Source organism: Dermochelys coriacea, chromosome 4, assembly GCF_009764565.3.
Source record: "Dermochelys coriacea isolate rDerCor1 chromosome 4, rDerCor1.pri.v4, whole genome shotgun sequence".
NCBI lineage: Eukaryota > Metazoa > Chordata > Testudines > Dermochelyidae > Dermochelys > Dermochelys coriacea.
This window is the reverse complement of record NC_050071.1, coordinates 42,148,004-42,165,371: the sequence shown is the minus strand read 5'-3', so window position 1 is coordinate 42,165,371 and position 17,368 is coordinate 42,148,004. Positions and strand designations below refer to the sequence as shown.

The following is a 17,368-nucleotide window of genomic DNA, read 5'->3' as shown; positions in this document are numbered from 1 at the left end:
AACAAGGAGTTTTTGTCATGCCTAGAACCCAATGGAACTCTAACATTGTCCTACATAGGTGTTTAACTTTTATTCTAATTTATTCCTCCCCTACCCCAACTATACACAAACAGAACTAATTTACTTATGCTGTTAGCTGAATGTATTAGGTGAACTAATTCAAAGAAAATTGTTTATATATATTACCTGGTATCCCAGTTTTATTAACTGAGTTCTTTGATCCAGTTTGTGAAGTATTACCACCAACTGCCAAGTTTTCTGTGGGGCAAGTTGTGCCTAAGGTCTCCAATTCTCCTCGGTTTGAAGAGAACACTAGGTCTAGAGAGGGCAGCTTCAGCATACATTCTACTCTTGATACAGGTAAGCAGCTGAACTTGATCTGTGAAGGCTAAGCCGAAAGAAAGGATTTTAAGAATATAAAATTCCTGAAAATCATTATGAGCCTGAATCCAAAGAATAGCAGCTTGCAACTTTCCTGTACCCTAAATACACAAAGGCTTTTTTGGTCTAGCTTTGAAATTACTAAGATCTCCATCTACAATATGCAGAATTTATGTTCATTTCTGAGATTTCCTGTATCATTGAGGTGTGTTACCCAAGAAGTCCAGGCAATGGTCAGGAAAGATGCCTAGATAGAATAGTGAACCATTCTCCCAGAACTAATCTGCGTGCCCCAAGTGAATCCACAGCTTGGAAGCTGCTTGATATTTGGAAGATGTGGAAGCTCAGCTTTGACACCTATCAAGCCAAACTATGTTGAAGCAGCCGAAATGGACAGTCTCAAGACACTGTGGATTAAATTAAAATCCTTGCCTCTCAAAACTTCCTGGGTCAGCTTCCTGTTGAATTTACAGGAGAACCAAGAGAAGTCAAAGAAAGTGCCAAAAGTGCTCACAGACTGGTAGCCCACAACAATTTTTGGGCATAAGTCTCCCAACCCAACCAGTTATGTTTCATTTTGAGACCCTAACAGATGTCTTTTATATCTATGTTGCTCAACGTATGAATGCATTCAAAGTTGCCATGTGAAAAAAAGATAGTTTGGACAGTCGGAAAAATATAATGCACCAAAGACAAATACAAGATTAAATGAATTTCTACAAAAATGGTTTGTTTAGATGAACTAAGAGTTGAAATGTAGCAAACCTCCAGGCACCCATATCTGAAATATATCCTGGAGGATAAAATATTTTAGTTATGGGTACTTTATTTATTTATTTATTTGAAAAAAAAACAATGATAGCTGTAGATGCTAGTTATACAAGGATATTTTCTGAAGAATAAGATGAGAATTGTGCTGTAGAGAAGACAGGTATGTTCAAGTGTGGCTGTAAAACAGTAAGAGTGTAGCAGCAGCAAAGCAACAAAGGGAACTCCCACCATGAACAGCAAGAAAAATAGTGATTAAAGGCCAGTGGGGCTTCTCAAAATGGTTCACTTCTGTTGAGCACCATGTGCTTGGAACCAATGACTTTGGAACTCTAGTTAAAAGAATTCTTATTGGTGTCATGCTGGAAACATATAGCTCAGAATGGATATCTATTGAATGTAACTATCTCCAAAGAATCTAATTTTAAACAGCAAAGGCAAGCTTAAAATGCAAGTATGTTTTAAAAAATGCTATTACCATTTCACAGTATGCAGTATGTTAATGTTGCATTCTCACCTGAACTCGTACATAAACCACCACGTCCACAGGGAATGATGAGTATGCTGACGTTGACGATGACACTAGTGAGGCTGTGGACTCCTCCAAGGAGTCTTGTATTTCAAACTGTCCCATGTCTTCATCTTGTGAACTGACAGCTTTTAACGTAGAAAGAACTTGTTAAATAATGGTTTGAAGCAACTGGAATTAAAAGTCAAAAGTTATGTACTAGAATATATGAAAAAGAAATGGTCACATGGTACCTGCATAATTCCTCTCTATTGGTGTAATAGGAATAGTTTCCAGAGCCTTCTCTAAGAAGTCCAATAGGCAAGGGCTAATGACCATTTCCTCAGGCAGTGACTGAAGTGCAACCCATGCATACAATTTTGCAGTTTTTACTCCACCGCTTCCTTTCCCTTTGGCTGAAACATTTATAAAATGTAAATTTGTCTAGTGGAAAACAATTTCTCCAAATACAAGTAAAATGTATAGCAACATTTCATTACAATTAGAGAAAATAGATCAAATGCTGTATCCTTCATCATCATGTGAAACAGCCACTTCATAGATCAGTTATAAAAACAGAAGTGCATAGTTTTGGTAACAAAGATGGGTTAAAATAACAGAGATCAAGAACTCCATTCAGATAGTAGTACTATCCTAATGCACTTGCTCTAGTTCACGTCCTTACTTCCTTTCAATAACTGTTTTTTCACAACAGTCACTCAAGTCAGCCACACAAAACTCTTCTCCAGAAGACAAGATACAGCAGCCATAACTGACTAAAAGGCAATTGGCATTTAGATTGGAAAGGGTGAAGACAAAATTGCTCACCTGACTTAATTTTGCATCAGTTTGGAAAAATATATTGATTTCAACTGAGAAAAATATCAAAACCCCTAAGAGCAAATTGTAAGTCCTACAATATTACACAAATAATAAAATGAGGATTCTAAATAGGAATCTTATTAACAATTAATTTCGAACATCTAAATTCCAAACTTGGAGATACTTTTATATTAAGCTATATTCTAAGTAAGAGAATTCTCCTCTCAATTCATGGAAGAGACCTGCACATATAAATCTGTGTGCCCTAAAATGAGAAAATTATCTGAGCTCTGTAAATTTTAAGCAAGATCTTATTTCGAAAAAGCTATTAGTACCAACTCAGTTATTTTCAGTGTGAAGTATAGATAATTAGGACAAGGAATGAAGAAAGAGCAACGTCATTGAATTGGGATTCATCATCACATACAGAAATGGATCATTTGAACACAAGTAAAATATAGTATTATGACTGTATATGATTTCTCCAAGCAACATACAAGTGCTGACTAACTGAAGGACTAAAATAGAACCTTACACTCATACTTTATCTTTCTGTCAGTTCCTAAGCCACTTGGCAATGAGTTTTAATGCCGAGCTACTCTGGCTGGTGCTGCTGATCATCTGGACTGGCCTCTCTCTTATATAATAAGAGAATAAATGCAGGTGAGTTTTAGGAGAAATCTATGTAGAGAAAAGAAAAAAGAAACTCTGGGGAAATTTTAGGCAAGAATTAAAAAGTAAAGAATGGAAAGGGAAGTTATGAACAAGCTTACAAGGAATGATACAACGTAAGACAGAAACTGAAGCAAGCAATAAAATTAAATTTCATGAACTCAGAGATCCACAAAGAAGGTGGATGTGGGAGGAAACACAGTGACAGTGGTTAAAAGCCAGGGATAATAAGGCAAGTGCTCAGATTCACTGCTCTCTCTCAGACTTTGAGCCAATTAACAGAATCTTTTTCCAAAGTTTTTTGTTTCCAACTCATTTTGTTTGGATTTTTTTTTTTAAATATCTAAACTCTGAGAAAGAGACAAGTAAGGTAACAATCCTCTGGAAGATCGGAGAGAAATCTACATACCTCTAGATCTGACATTGCAACCTTCCAGAGATAGTCATAGACCTCTGACTAAAAACTGGGATAATTCAACCTGTTACTCTTGAAATTTTAAATCAAAGTTGAAGACATAAAAACTGGAACTTCAGGTAATTCCAAGCCACAGTAGTTTTCAGCGGACTGCAGTAATGGAGCACAGTAATGGCTGGTATTTTGACTAATCCAAAGATTGTAAACAGCTACTTGCTATCATGATGAATAAACTAATTCCAGCTATTATCACACTTCTAAGTATTACTTTCAAGGCAAGCTGCACAGTAACGAAGAGTATTATTGGAAGGATGCAATGTGGATGAACTGGTGAGTAAATTGAGTAGTATACAATTTTCTATTGAGTTCTGAATACTGCAGAGTATAATTATACTTAGTTGTACTAGTAACAGAATTATTAATTTTTAAAAACAACTTTCTTTCTAGCATTGTATATTATCTGTTCAAGGAAGGAGTAGGTGGCGGTATTTGGCCATTACTGTGCTCTGTGTGATATATGTTGAGAACCATTTAACAGGAAATCTCCGAGAAGGCAGCTTTAAGAGCAGTTAGAATTCGTGAATTGCACATGTGTTTCTGTAGTCACGTTTCTTTGCAGCCAATATTTAGACTTTTATGACCATTTTGCGGTTTAGCTAATGCACAGATCTAAAGCTAGTAGATCATATGATGTGGAGGGAAAAAGATATCCAAGTTATAGTTTAAAAGGGTATTCTACAAGTACCTGATGGGATGGGTGGGGGTTGGGGCAGAAGTAAAGTATTAGTCTTGCTGTGGGTAGTATTAGACAAAGGAGGTGTGGCAGTATCTTTCATACCATACAACTTGGACTCTTTGGACAGGGTTCTTGGCAAAGAGGATCCCCGGGAGGCATTTGGCGATTCAGTCTTCAAAGTCTTAGAGTTGTAGTGTAACTGAAATGAAAAAAATAATCCATTTACTTCACAGAAGTAGCATTCTCACTGAATCTCTGCACAGTTCAGTTTTCTCCAAATGTTCTTTGCATTTTTTTTAAATTGAGTGATCTTAAAACATATTACATATAAAACATTATAGATAAAGATTATTGATTCCAAAGACTCATAATTTTTCATAAGCAAAAATAAACTAAGAAACCTCACCCAGAAAATGAAATTAAATCACAAACATATTGAGCAACGGGCAATATTTATTAGCATATAGGACACAAATCCCTCATAGCTGGTGACAGACAGCCTCTCTCACCCAGAGCTGCTGCTCTCCCCCATCCAATGACTACTTTATTCCCTCGTGTAGTTGTGGGTTTTTGTTTTTTTGTACAGACTATCCACACTACTACATATCATCATGCCCAGATCACTTACCTCTCTTCTTAAAGTAACTCAAAGGTTTCATGTTCTACACACTCATAAATGTGGGTAAGCAAAATCTAGTGTTTCTCAGTGGATGTCACTAGGAGGCAGAGCAGAAACTGCAAATGATGCTTGTGCATCCCTAAAGCCACTTAAAAGCTACAGTAGGGAACTGGGCCATGTCTAGTATCTCTCAAGATCTCTTGTGGTTCTGGAAGGGGAAGTCCAGTCACCGTGAGTAGCTCCCCACTTCTTAAAGATCTACAGCAGATGATGTTGTCATAAATAATTACCTTTATAAAAGATGATCACTTGCAGAAAAGGAAGACCACATCCTCCACCTATGCCCCACCCTGCATTCACTATTGCATTTTCACATGCACTACAGGCACAGAGAAAACTTCCCAATACATGCAATCCATACCACCTATCAGAGAGTGGAAGCAAACCAGCCAAATGTCTGACTAACTTAAACAACCTTTTTTTTTTAATGGGACGAATTGGCTTTTTAAAGTTTATGTAATGCCACATATACTATTTGATACACAGGATCACACACTGGAACGAAGCTAAACATTTTTCCTGTTACAACTAAAATTTTTTTTTTTTAAAGTGGGATGAGAGAAATGTAGTTGATATCCTATGGATTTGAATCTCCTTCCAAAACATCAGATTAGAGAAATTATTATTTGTACTACAATATGCCTACAGACCCAACTGAAATTGGGAAGATTTACCACGTACAATATGTATGCATTCACAGCATACCATAACAGCTCTTTTGGAGCCATTACAGTGCATGCCATGAACATGTATTAAGAACAGGAATTACATTTACATCTTCTAAACGCTTTACAAAATATACTATCTGATCCACACTATACTCCATGAGGTCTTATTGTAAACCCATGATATTGAACAAATACAATTTACCATATTTAAGTCATTGGTTTTTTTTTTAAAAACTAACTGAATGTTAGCTCATATGGATAAAGCTGGAGTATTATTTTCTTCATTTCATAGGTGGCAAAACTGAGTCAGAAGGTCAAGTTTTGTTATGAACATGTAGCAATGCTATGTCAGAACTGCTCCTGGAACTCTTGAATTCATGGCTTCTAGTCTTGTGCCTAGATAACACTTCTCATTATAATACTTGTTATGCTCCATTAAGAATATGGAATGTGTCAATACATTTGTATTGTTCCTCTTGTGTATATACATGTACCAGACACAAATCCAAAATGTTGCTTACATACATCAGAAGTGGCATGCAGTAAGCATGACATAGATTTTCCATGTAAGAAACAACAGCTATCACACTTGATATTGGCACTAAATAAACTGCATGCTATAATGAAAAAAGATGATCTAAAGGAAGTATTTGTTTCTAGTCAGTTCTAGTTGGAGAGGAAAAATGTTTCCTAGTCCCATAATTTTTACCTTTACATCTACACCAGGAATATAAAATACTGTAGTTTCCAGGTCACTTGGCTTTGTCTGTAGAGATGACGGCACTTTCTTGCCAACAAGTAAATGAGTAGTAGATGCATAGTTAGTTTGAAATTTCTTCTTTTTTGAAGGAGACTCTTGATCTAAACTTCTGGAACTCCGATCATAACTCCTACAGATAAACAACAATATACAACCTGTCTTAGTACAGACCTAATACTCCATCCCAAGTATGTTTTTCAATATTTAAAATTAAGGGGATTTTCTTTTTAAAAATCACGTTGGGATTTCACAATGATGAATAGTAGAAGCATTTCTACCCCTTTTATTTGTTCTTTTCCCATCAGACCTCTATTCCCCTGGCCCTTTATTCCCCTTTGGCCATTTCCCATCCTCCTCTGCTTTTGCCAAAATATATATTACTAGTGTTATTTGCAGATTTTAAAGTTAAAACAAACTTTTTTTTAAAATGACAAAAAGTGCCCCTTGCCTTCATTCTCAAGTTTATCTATAGGAGATGATGAATTCAGAGTGCAGGTAACATTTATGGATTTTTCACTATTTCTGCTCTCCCCTAGCATCTGCATTTACATGAATTCTTTATGATTTTCTCCCCGCTGCATACCAAATTCTATTTACACAAGTGACACAGCAAAAATAATAAAAAAGCAATATGAAAACCAAAACAAAATTAAAGCTCTCATTAAAGAAAAAAAATATTTCTACTCTGTCCCATGTCCATTTTAAAAAGTCATTCAGAAATTCAACAGTATGATCACATTTCCTTATATACACTTCTTCAGAATGCCCCCCTGTTATATGTTGGGAGGTCACTCAAATATGTAATATCACTACATGAAAGTGTCATGAGATTTCCTAAAGTGAGACAGCCACAGCCTGATATTCAGCTGCAGGTTCCTCTCGTTAGATATTATAGAAGGAACGGGGAAAAAAAAAATCTGTTACTACGTACAAATCCTTGGATGATTTAAAATATGGAAAAGGTAAGAATGACTTTATAAATCCTAAGAGTTCAGTTTTGCTAAAGCTAGGTTATCATTAACATGGTGTTAAAGTTCAAAGAAGAAATTAAAAGTAAAGGTGTATTCGGTGAATAATGAACAACTAAAACAGAGGCCATTGGCCTCTCAAGGATAGTGAATAAAATGAAAAAATGTTGGAACTGAATATCAAGAGAACACAGCATTGGCCTAGTATGCATCAACTCAGCAGTGTATTTCAAAATTTTTGAGACAGTGCATTCAGGCATTTATTTGGAGAGTAAAAAAGGAATCCAGGTGCTTTAAAAGCTTAAAAGCTCCATTTATAAAAGGATGAGTAAGAAGGAAACAGGTGTACACTCATTTCTTGGTGTCAGGCTCATTAGACTCAACCCTTTGTGCAAGCAGACTTTCATGCTTTCCCAGAACAAAGACTATAATTCAATAATGCTATAGCAATGTGTGGTGATGATACAAATAACTGACCACTAATTGGCTAAAAATGGTAGGAATTATCATAGTTTCTATGGGTCAATGCACAGTTGCCATTAAGTATTGTGGGGTGTATTGGTAGGATCCTAACTGATAGGATCAGTAAAATCAGTAAGTTGTCTTATTTATGACTAAGTAAATATCAAATACAGAAAGACTGGCACAATACAGTAATACACTGCTTTCTAATATGATTTAGTAATATTACTGTCTTTCAATAGGTTTCTTACCTTCTTAAGCTTATTTCATCATGCTCTTGCTGAAGCGTTGTTGGATGCAGCACACATTTTCCACAATCAATTTCAACTCTGATATCAAGTTCAAAGTCAATATTTCTCTCTGTGGTTGTGCCAGTCACATTTCTGCTGGCAGGAGTTGATGGCCAGCGGTCAGTAAACAGTTGGTGAACTGCAGCAAAGCCTGTTGCTTTCTTACGAGTGGTATTCCTGCAGAAAGAACAATTACTTGTTAGATATAACTACTGTGACAAGATTCCTTCCACGTTTATCTACTAATGTATTTGCTGACAAGTCAGTTACCCAGTACATTTAACATTTTAAGAAGTTTTCTGTGAAGAGGCACCATATGGTAAATTTTCATAGGTGCACATTGCTATCTTGGTCCATTTTCCACTAAAGGTATTATTAAATATTTACTTCATGGTAGATGTGAATTGAGCCCCGTGGACATAGAGTGTAGCTATCTGAAGCAAGTCTAAGACAACAAGCAACAAACAAAGGATATGGAAGAGGGAGACAATTAAATACAACACATTTTGTTATGTATATTATATTTTAATATACATCACCTCTTAATGTTGTGTTTGTAAATACATGCTTAGCCCCTACACCCACGCTTAGCCATGAGGTAAATTGCAGAACTATATATTAAATAAGGGACAGTGTACCTTTGACCCTCCTCACCTTCCCTCTGCCCAATAACTGAGATTTATTCCAAAATTCGAGAGACTTCAAAGAGCTGCCATAAAAAAAAAAAAAAGGCAACTCAGACATTCCTTCCTCCCTACCCTAGAATTATACCTGCTGAAAGGACCAAGGACAGGCAAGATTCAATCCTGGGTCAGCAAAAGCTATTCTAGACCTAAGACATGAACTTTAAAGCCAATTTTCTCATGGCCCCAATGAAAATATTTTTAAACAAATTGCTTACTGTGGCTTTCTGTAAAAATAAGCCTTCTCTCTCTCATGGTCGTCTTCCTTCTCAGAGTCTTCACTGGTTGAAGATAAACTGTCATCCCGCCGTCCCTCTTCGGGCTGGAAGGGAATGCTTGGTGAGAAGACTACTGGAGTTTTGGGTGAACTGAATACTGAGCATGATCCTTCACTATTAGATGAGTAATGGAATGGACCATCAATAGTTACTGACAAAAGGTCCAGTTCTGTCTCCTCTGGAAACTGATTGTGAAAAGACAAAAAGATATTAAAGTTTCAGTTACTGTCTTTACTATGCAAAAATTAAGATATCTGGGGGGAAAAGCAAGAGTGCTTAAAAAACTCTCAAAACTCAGGTTCCTCATTTTGAACAGACAGAAGTGTCAGATTTAGGAATGTATGAAATGAATCATGTAACACAGTAAATAAATGCATAGGTTTGGTGGAAATACCATACATTTACCAAGTACCATACATTTACCACTGCCTTAGTGATTGAGTTGAATTTGTTAGCTAGATAATTAAACAGTATCAAGCTCTGATCAAAACATACATTATGACAGGCCATCACTAGAAGAATGAATATTTAATTGAATGAAAACAAATTTTAAAAATAAAGAAAATAGAACAGAAAATCATCATAGCCACCTGTAAATGAGGGAAATGCACAGGAATCTGTTAGTGAATGAAAGGGCATGCAAAGTACTAGTACAGAATGTATAGTATTCTTTTATACATTATCCTCTTCTTTTTAGGAAGTTGGATAAAAGTGACTTGATGGGAAGAAACTTTAGAGACACACTTCCAAAAAGTGGTTCCAACTGTTTTGGTGCACTTTGCATCAGCAAATACCCCCACACAAAGAGTTTTCAAGCACTTAACACCTGTATATGCAGGGGTAGAGTCTAAACAACTGTACATGCAGGTGTTAGATTCTAACACATGTGCCAACGAAGTGCTAGTGGCATAAAACTGTGGGGATTGTTTGTGCTTTCAAATGGGTGTTGAGTGGAAGATCCTTTGATAATTTGCTCCATGCTTTCATTATGGCCTTTCACACATCCAACACCTGACTTTACACTACTTAATATTTGACAGTCTTTTCTAAGCTGTGGAAAATTAATGGAAATGGATATTACAAATCAATGGAACCTTTTGATACTTTCTATGTTAAATGTATATAAAAGAACTCAGCAAAGCACAATTCTGCCTTTCCTTTTGTTCTCAGAAATGAGCTATTTAGACATTAGCACTCTAATCTGAAAGGTAATCTGAAAAAGCATTCCAACTCAGAACACTTATAAAAGAAGAATAGAGGAAAGGGGAAAGGGAAATAGTTAAATGACTGTCTTCTAAAAGGTGTACTTAATTTCTTCCATTCAATATGTCTAGAGTATCTTTTTAAAATGAAAAGTTTGGGGGTTTTTTGGTTTTGTTTTTTTAAGTAGGTGAGTTGTCTGGGCACTAATTTTGACAAACTGGTTATCCTGCTCCCGTTAAATAAGATATCTTACACAACTGTATCAGATATAGGAATTCTAATATCAAATTATGATGCTTGATGGCTTCCCACCTTGCAATTATATTCCATCAGTGTTGATGCCTACACTCTTGGGACACACTTGTAAAAGATTAAGATAAATGTGTGGGCACTGAGTCCTTCTCTACAGTACGCTCTGCATACAAGAATAGATCATGGCTTGCCTTATTGTCGTCTCCATAATTTAGACCAGCCTTGATCAGGGCCTTTGTAAATATGCAAATAAAATATGTCATTACTAGTTTTACAAAAAACTGCAAAATTTAAGCTACATATGGGGATGTAAGAATCCTTGAGAACTCAATTCATCATGTCCACCTACAACTTTTTACCTGTTTAAACTTACTTAAAATCTTTTTTAAAAAACTGATATACATTCTGCTGAGTGGAGTTTGAAAGAGAGATGAACAACTGAAAAGCAGCTGCCAGTGAGGTGAATTAGTGCTATGGCAAAGTATACATTTTTTCTTTTTACAAGTACCTGAAAATACCCTTCCCCTTGACAGCTGGATTGCTGTGTAATCCCCAAAACTGTTTTATTCAACTTAATTAAAAATGAAAAAGAAAAAAGAAAATTAAAACAATTACCAAAGCATGAGTCATTCAAAACCAACAGCAAGGACATATTTAGGAAGGATGGGGTGGGGGGGAAGGGAGAAAGGGGGACGACATATTGCAACAAAAAATAATACATTTTAAACATACAAATAGACATGTGTGTCAGACTATAGCAAACTCAGAGAATGTTTATTTAATTAATAACCATTTCCAAAATGCTAAACAAGGTTGAACATACAAATTAGGATATGACTATTGTGCATATTTGTTAAAAATAGCAACAACAAGTTAACCATATGTATTATTTTTGCACATGCCAGCTCTTGGTCTGAGGATACCTGGAAGTGAACCTTGTTAAAAGTATAAACTAATCTATTTAAAGACGTAAATGAAAATTCTTTAGTTTGATATTTCCATTATTAATTTCTGTGTTAAAATAGACAGCACCAGACTAAAAAAATTATCAAGAGGAATTGGCAATTCAAATCTTCATAAGTATATTTAACTGAGGTACTTCCAAGTCAACATGGTATTTAATCTACTGTAGCATGGTATACTAATTAAATTGGTATGTAGGGTATGCCTTACAGGGTCCTGTATGTTGAAGGTTACTCTGGGTCCAGGAGATGCTGTATCTACACGGATTTCTGGGAGCTCTTCACTGTCTCCTAGTCGAGAGCTACAAGCAAAATATAAAAGGAATAAATAAGCTATTACAAATTTGCATGTAGTTGCCACGTAAAAGTTCAATAACTACACAAAAGCTGTTGCAATAAAAATATAAAGCATCAGTCAATGCTTAACATTTTATAGAAATGAAATGGTATTAAATCAGTATTCAAGCACTTAAAGCACATAAAAAGGAAAAAGATGAAGTTTCAAATGCCTTTGGCCAGCAGTTCACTTAATTTTGCGGGGCTTTTTTTGTTTCGATTTTTTACTCTTTTCAAGCACAGGCCAAGAAGCAGAAAGACAGTTAAAAAAATAAAATGTGTGTGACTTGTCACATGGAATGAAGTACAACTAGCAGATAATGCATATTCCCAAAATAACTCAAATACAGACAATCTTTCAAAACTAATGAAATCATTATGATTTATTTGCAGTGCAAATTTACAACTTCTCATTCACAATTTAACAACTCACTAGCTTTTGAGAAAATCTTAAGCATTTCTTGATAGGCTAGCCAGCTGAATATACTACACAACACAACATTTTATTAATCTTCCCAACAGAATTCCTAATTCTCTGAAGATGATTTTGTTAAAAGCTGAAGTGAAATGCTTTTTACCTGGCAGGATTTGAGTTAAAAGTCTTCACGGTTGCACTCCTTTTAGTGTGTAAGGTATCAGTAATGCTAACCAGTTCAGAAGAAACATTAACCTGTAAATCTTATAATCTTGCAAGGCAAGTAAAAGAGGAATTCACTTTGATCCATTTTGTTTAAAGCCATTTGTAATTTGGAAGAGCTGTTCTCTGATATTTTGAGATCTCTATTAATATTTTTTTTAGCTTCAATCTACCTTTAAAACTAATGCTCAAAATTTTCAACCAATTTGTTTTAACTTAAAAATGTCTCGCAAAAAGAAAAGGAGTACTTGTGGCACCTTAGAGACTAAAAAATTTATTTGAGCATAAGCTTTTGTGAGCTCCGATGAAGTGAGCTGTAGCTCATGGAAGCTTATGCTCAAATAAATTTGTTAGTCTCTAAGGTGCCACAAGTACTCCTTTTCTTTTTGCGAATACAGACTAACACGGCTGCTACTCTGAAACCTTAAAAATGTCTATAATTGATGGAGAAGATCCTTATAATTCTAATAGCCAAGTTCCCGCTCCTGTTTTCTTTTTTTTAAATCTAGTACTGTTTTTTATTGCTGATTAAAATGCCCCTAATTTTTTAAAATCCAAACCCTCCCATATAGGCGTTTTCCCTCTGCTGGTTCTACAACAGCAACATGCTTATTCACAAAGCAACAGACACCAAGCAAAGTTGATGCAATATTCTGCTATGAGAACTGCAACTTGATGCTGCGAGCTTCAGAATACTTGGAAGAAGGAGAAAAGGAAATCATTTGCTGAACTAAAAAATTGCCTTCCCTCCACTAGTAGTTAAATCCTTTTTCTAATATGAGGTTGACAACAAAGTATAAAAATCAAAGGGATAAATCGTGTCCTCTTTATTTATTAGCCTCCCCTGAAGTGCCTGCTGCTCAGAACCTTCAAATGTGGTTCTTAAAAGTCTTGCAAAATGACTACATAAAAGTGACACCTTTCTCCTCAACCAGTTGGCTCCCTGAACGCATTCAGAGTAATATCTGATGATTTTACTACTTTAAAGTTTACTACTTCTTAACTTTTAGTCCTGCAGAGCAAATACAGCTCTGGAAGAAGGAGATGGAGTTTATTCTGCTTGTGGATCATCTCAAAATAGTTAGCCAAATTTAAATTGTAGCATCTTGGAGACTGATGTGAGAGCCAGAAAGATCTCTATTTAATTTTCAGTGGCCAGGTTCAGTTTCCATGGCAGCAGTTCAACCCCCCCACTCTTTAGCTTCCAACAACTTTGGGTAAAGCTTTGCCTTTATAGATTTATGGATGAAAAACTTGATAGTTCAGTTGTGCATACTGACTAGGAAGTGTAGAAGACCACACACCTTATTAATTTTGTACGATTTGAGCACTACGAATGTCCACAGTGAATATCTGTAATCATCAAACCTTCTGAGAAATGTGCAGACATTAGTTCTCAGAAGACAGACAAAACAAATTTGAAATTTCTAAGTCAAGCTGCTTTGGAGACATGGTATGCCAAAAACAGATACTTCACAAAAAGAAAAACTTCATTTGTCAAACCTCCCATCTCTCGAAAACATTTTCTCAAATCCACCCTAAAATAAATAAATATATATATTATATATAATATATTATATACATACATATATACATATACATATATATACATATACATATATATACATATACATATACATACACCCATCACCGATGGCAAATGAAGCTCCACAATCAGATATTCTCCTTGTTGCCGTCTATTCTAACTTCATTACAGATCTCATCTTCCCACATGCACAGTCATTTGCCAAAAACACTCTACCTTGCCCTGTCCATTCTTTTTAGAGGTGGTCTTCCAGATGCTGAAATTGTTTTAGACCGGTTATAGCTGGGTTTGTAACCTAGGCCCCATTTGTCCTTCAGAGAAGCAGCCTAAACAAAAGAAAAATGTATCTAAGATGTTGAGGACAAAAATAATGAAAATTATACATAAACATGGGAATGTGGAAAAATTCCACTACTTAAAACATTTTATTTTACAGCCATGCAAACAGTTAGGAAAAAACTTTTACAAAATTATTTTTTTTTGTATCATGTGCTCAAGGCATCCCTTTGCAGGCCTTTGCCAAAAATCTTCATTTTGACTGGTCTCTAGACGATTCACTCACCTTTCATACTAGCTGTCATTGGTACTTTCTTGCTGTCAGGAGAACAGAGTGCCCCCCCAACCCAGTAGTTTGGGATCTGCCTAGTTGAATAAATATCCTCTCTTCACGTGATACTGCTGCAGCTGCAGTCAGCACAGGAACATGAGCTAGAGCCTCCTAATTTAAGAAGAAGCTCCCAACAGAATACTCTCTGAGAGGGGTCCCTTGCTTTGGGATGGACTCATATTTGGTCCAGAATAGCTCAAATGTACCGATCTTCAGGAATACTCCTTTGCTATGCTTTATGGCAGGGGATGGCATGATAAGAGCAGGCATTTGTGGGTGAACGGGGGACACTGTTTGGGTTGGAACTTTATTTCTGTTTGGGTATTTTCTCCTGCTTGATGTTCTTATCTTTTGATTAATAAAAAGGCATCTCAATTCAGGAATAAGCAATTTCTTTTAGCACACATTATAAACCTAATAAAATAAATCAGCCAAATGGAATGTAACAGAGATTTTGCTCAGATACTCAAGCATGCTTATTGTTTTTGGATTCTTCTGGCGTAATCAGGCAATGTTTTATGATTGCTGCCGCCGCCACCACCTCTGAAAGCCTGCGTTTGAATCTTGGCTAGTAAATGCTACAGCATTGCATATTATGGCTTTCAAACCTCTGGAAGCCAATTCTTTGTTTACATTTTCTGAACACAAATAATACTAAAAATATTTAAAATATCTATTTTAAAAAGTTAAAATAGAGATATTAAAATAGTTTTTCCTAAAGATTTGTCATAGAAAAGCAAACAAACAAAAATCCACATAATATACCATACCACTAAAATTCTGGTTTTCTATCTCTAGTAGTACAGAATAATCTGTTTTCCCAGAAAGTTAAACCATGTGTTTTATATATTTAATAGTCCTTTTACCTTTCTTTTTCAGTGTCTTCCTTTTATTTATTTTTAATACATGGAAGAGATACTTGCAAGTGAAAATACTTAGGAACTTGCCAAACACCTTTAGAAAATTGCTCACCCTCATGCTGGACCTACGTAGTTTTTTACGGACGTCTCGGCGAATGTCATTCACAGCTACTGACTCTAATTGTTGATAGCGCTGAATTTCTTGGTTTATGGTTCCTTCACTTGCACCTAGTTTTCTGGGAACAAGTTAGGATAGCGAGTTTTCCAGATGGAATGAATAACTAGTGAAGTTAAACACTACTTTCACCATTTATTTTTTCAACAAAACCTCTATACTGTATTCCTGTGAAAATCCTAAAGCCTTTCAAACATTACCAATCAGTTTCTTATTTTTCAGGAGATACCTACCACTATTGCCATCCTTTCCATATATGGCTGTTGAGGGTCCACCATTATTTCACTATATAACTTTTGTCCATACCGTAACTTCTTTGCAAGGGCCCATGATTTCATGGTTTTTACCTCTCTCTCACATTCAGCAAACAGAAAAAGGGGTATGTAACAAAATATACAAGATGTCAAACATTATATTGTGATGCCAACAGAGGTGGAGGAGGGATAGTTGCTAGAGAGCAACTCCCTTTGAAAAGAAAGGCTCCTAAAGAGAGCAAAGATTCCCAGCTGGAACAAATCTCTATCTGTTCCTTAGTTCAAGAAAGCAGGCGGGGTATGGAAACCTCTTGCTAGAGATGCCAGGAGGAAGACTGAACTGTGAAAATTTCCAGGAGGAAAAAGTTTCCCACAATGGCAGACCAGACTGATCAAATCCTCTGAATATGGAAAGCAGAAGAAAAAAATCTCCTGTAGAAATAACGAACTTGAATGTAAACAAGTTTAGAAAGGAAACTCACTAAGATGCATGTTATTTTAAAGAGAACAGGGTTTGTTGATGCTACCATATGTTGAGGACAGAAAGGTGCAAACGTAAATTTTGGTCATCACATTCACATGGTTACAAGCATTTCTTATCACATATTAACTGTGAATGTTTGTATATCAAATAGTTCAGTTACAACTTGCCTGTGACTGACTGCTGCTGGCAATCTTGTCTAAAGCTGAAATAGTAAAGTATGTCCATTCTTCATTATTATTTAACAATCAATCAACAACAGGCATTCTTTATCATAAGTGATCGCACTTTTTACTAAGATTGACCTCGCCTTCCAAATGCCAAAAACGCAAATAAAATGTTTTCATATAAAACTCATAGCTGTCTCTTGCCATGAGCACTTTTGGATGACATTTTTAATTTTCCCTTTGTTGTTTTATGGAGTATTACTGTGTCTGAATTATTTATATAATAAAAATATATCATATAAAAACCATAAAATAGTTCATTTAGAGAGGTTTCTTCTTCCTACAGTGAATGGGATCTCATTCCAACTGCAAAGCATTGTCACTCCCAAGTCACAATCATATAGCTGGTAGCAGAAGTGCTACAAATCATGATGAACTGGTTTAACATGATATTGGAACTGCTGACACATTGCCATCAATGTGAGGCAAAACCAGAAATGAAAGATGACTTGACCCTCAGGAGAGCTTCCTGGGGATTTTAATGGTCACTTGTGCACCTGATTTTCTCTAGTAGAGCCAGAACAATTAATGATTAAAAAAAACATTTCCTCTTGCAGATTGTGTAGTCCCACCAATGCTGAAGCAGTAGAGGTAAGAAAAGAAAAAGCCCAGTTTCAATTTGTTTTTCCCAAACTAAGAGGAGAGATTAATAAGACTGGGACTTTTCAGCTTGAAAAAGAGGTGACTAAGGGGAGATATGATAGAGATCTACAAAATCATGACTGGTGTGGAGAAAGT

The 17,368-nt window shown here is 35.8% G+C and overlaps 1 protein-coding gene across 2 annotated transcripts in view; it reads right to left on the bottom strand.

Annotated features, from left to right (window-relative positions):
- The window catches only part of KIAA1109 (KIAA1109 ortholog), a 222,900-nt gene that overhangs the window by 19,089 nt on the left and 186,443 nt on the right, over window positions 1-17,368 (bottom strand). The window contains exons 63-73 of one of the 2 annotated variants that reach the window (XM_038398596.2): window positions 15,606-15,729; window positions 14,243-14,352; window positions 11,719-11,809; window positions 11,054-11,116; window positions 9,031-9,275; window positions 8,091-8,306; window positions 6,359-6,539; window positions 4,312-4,501; window positions 1,912-2,073; window positions 1,667-1,806; window positions 187-388 (exon numbers count right to left, since the gene is read on the bottom strand). In XM_038398596.2, the coding sequence (XP_038254524.1) occupies window positions 187-388; window positions 1,667-1,806; window positions 1,912-2,073; window positions 4,312-4,501; window positions 6,359-6,539; window positions 8,091-8,306; window positions 9,031-9,275; window positions 11,054-11,116; window positions 11,719-11,809; window positions 14,243-14,352; window positions 15,606-15,729 (1,724 nt within the window). Of the gene's footprint in view, window positions 1-186; window positions 389-1,666; window positions 1,807-1,911; window positions 2,074-4,311; window positions 4,502-6,358; window positions 6,540-8,090; window positions 8,307-9,030; window positions 9,276-11,053; window positions 11,117-11,718; window positions 11,810-14,242; window positions 14,353-15,605; window positions 15,730-17,368 lie in introns of those variants that run through there. The other variant, XM_043513096.1, reaches the window with a different exon arrangement.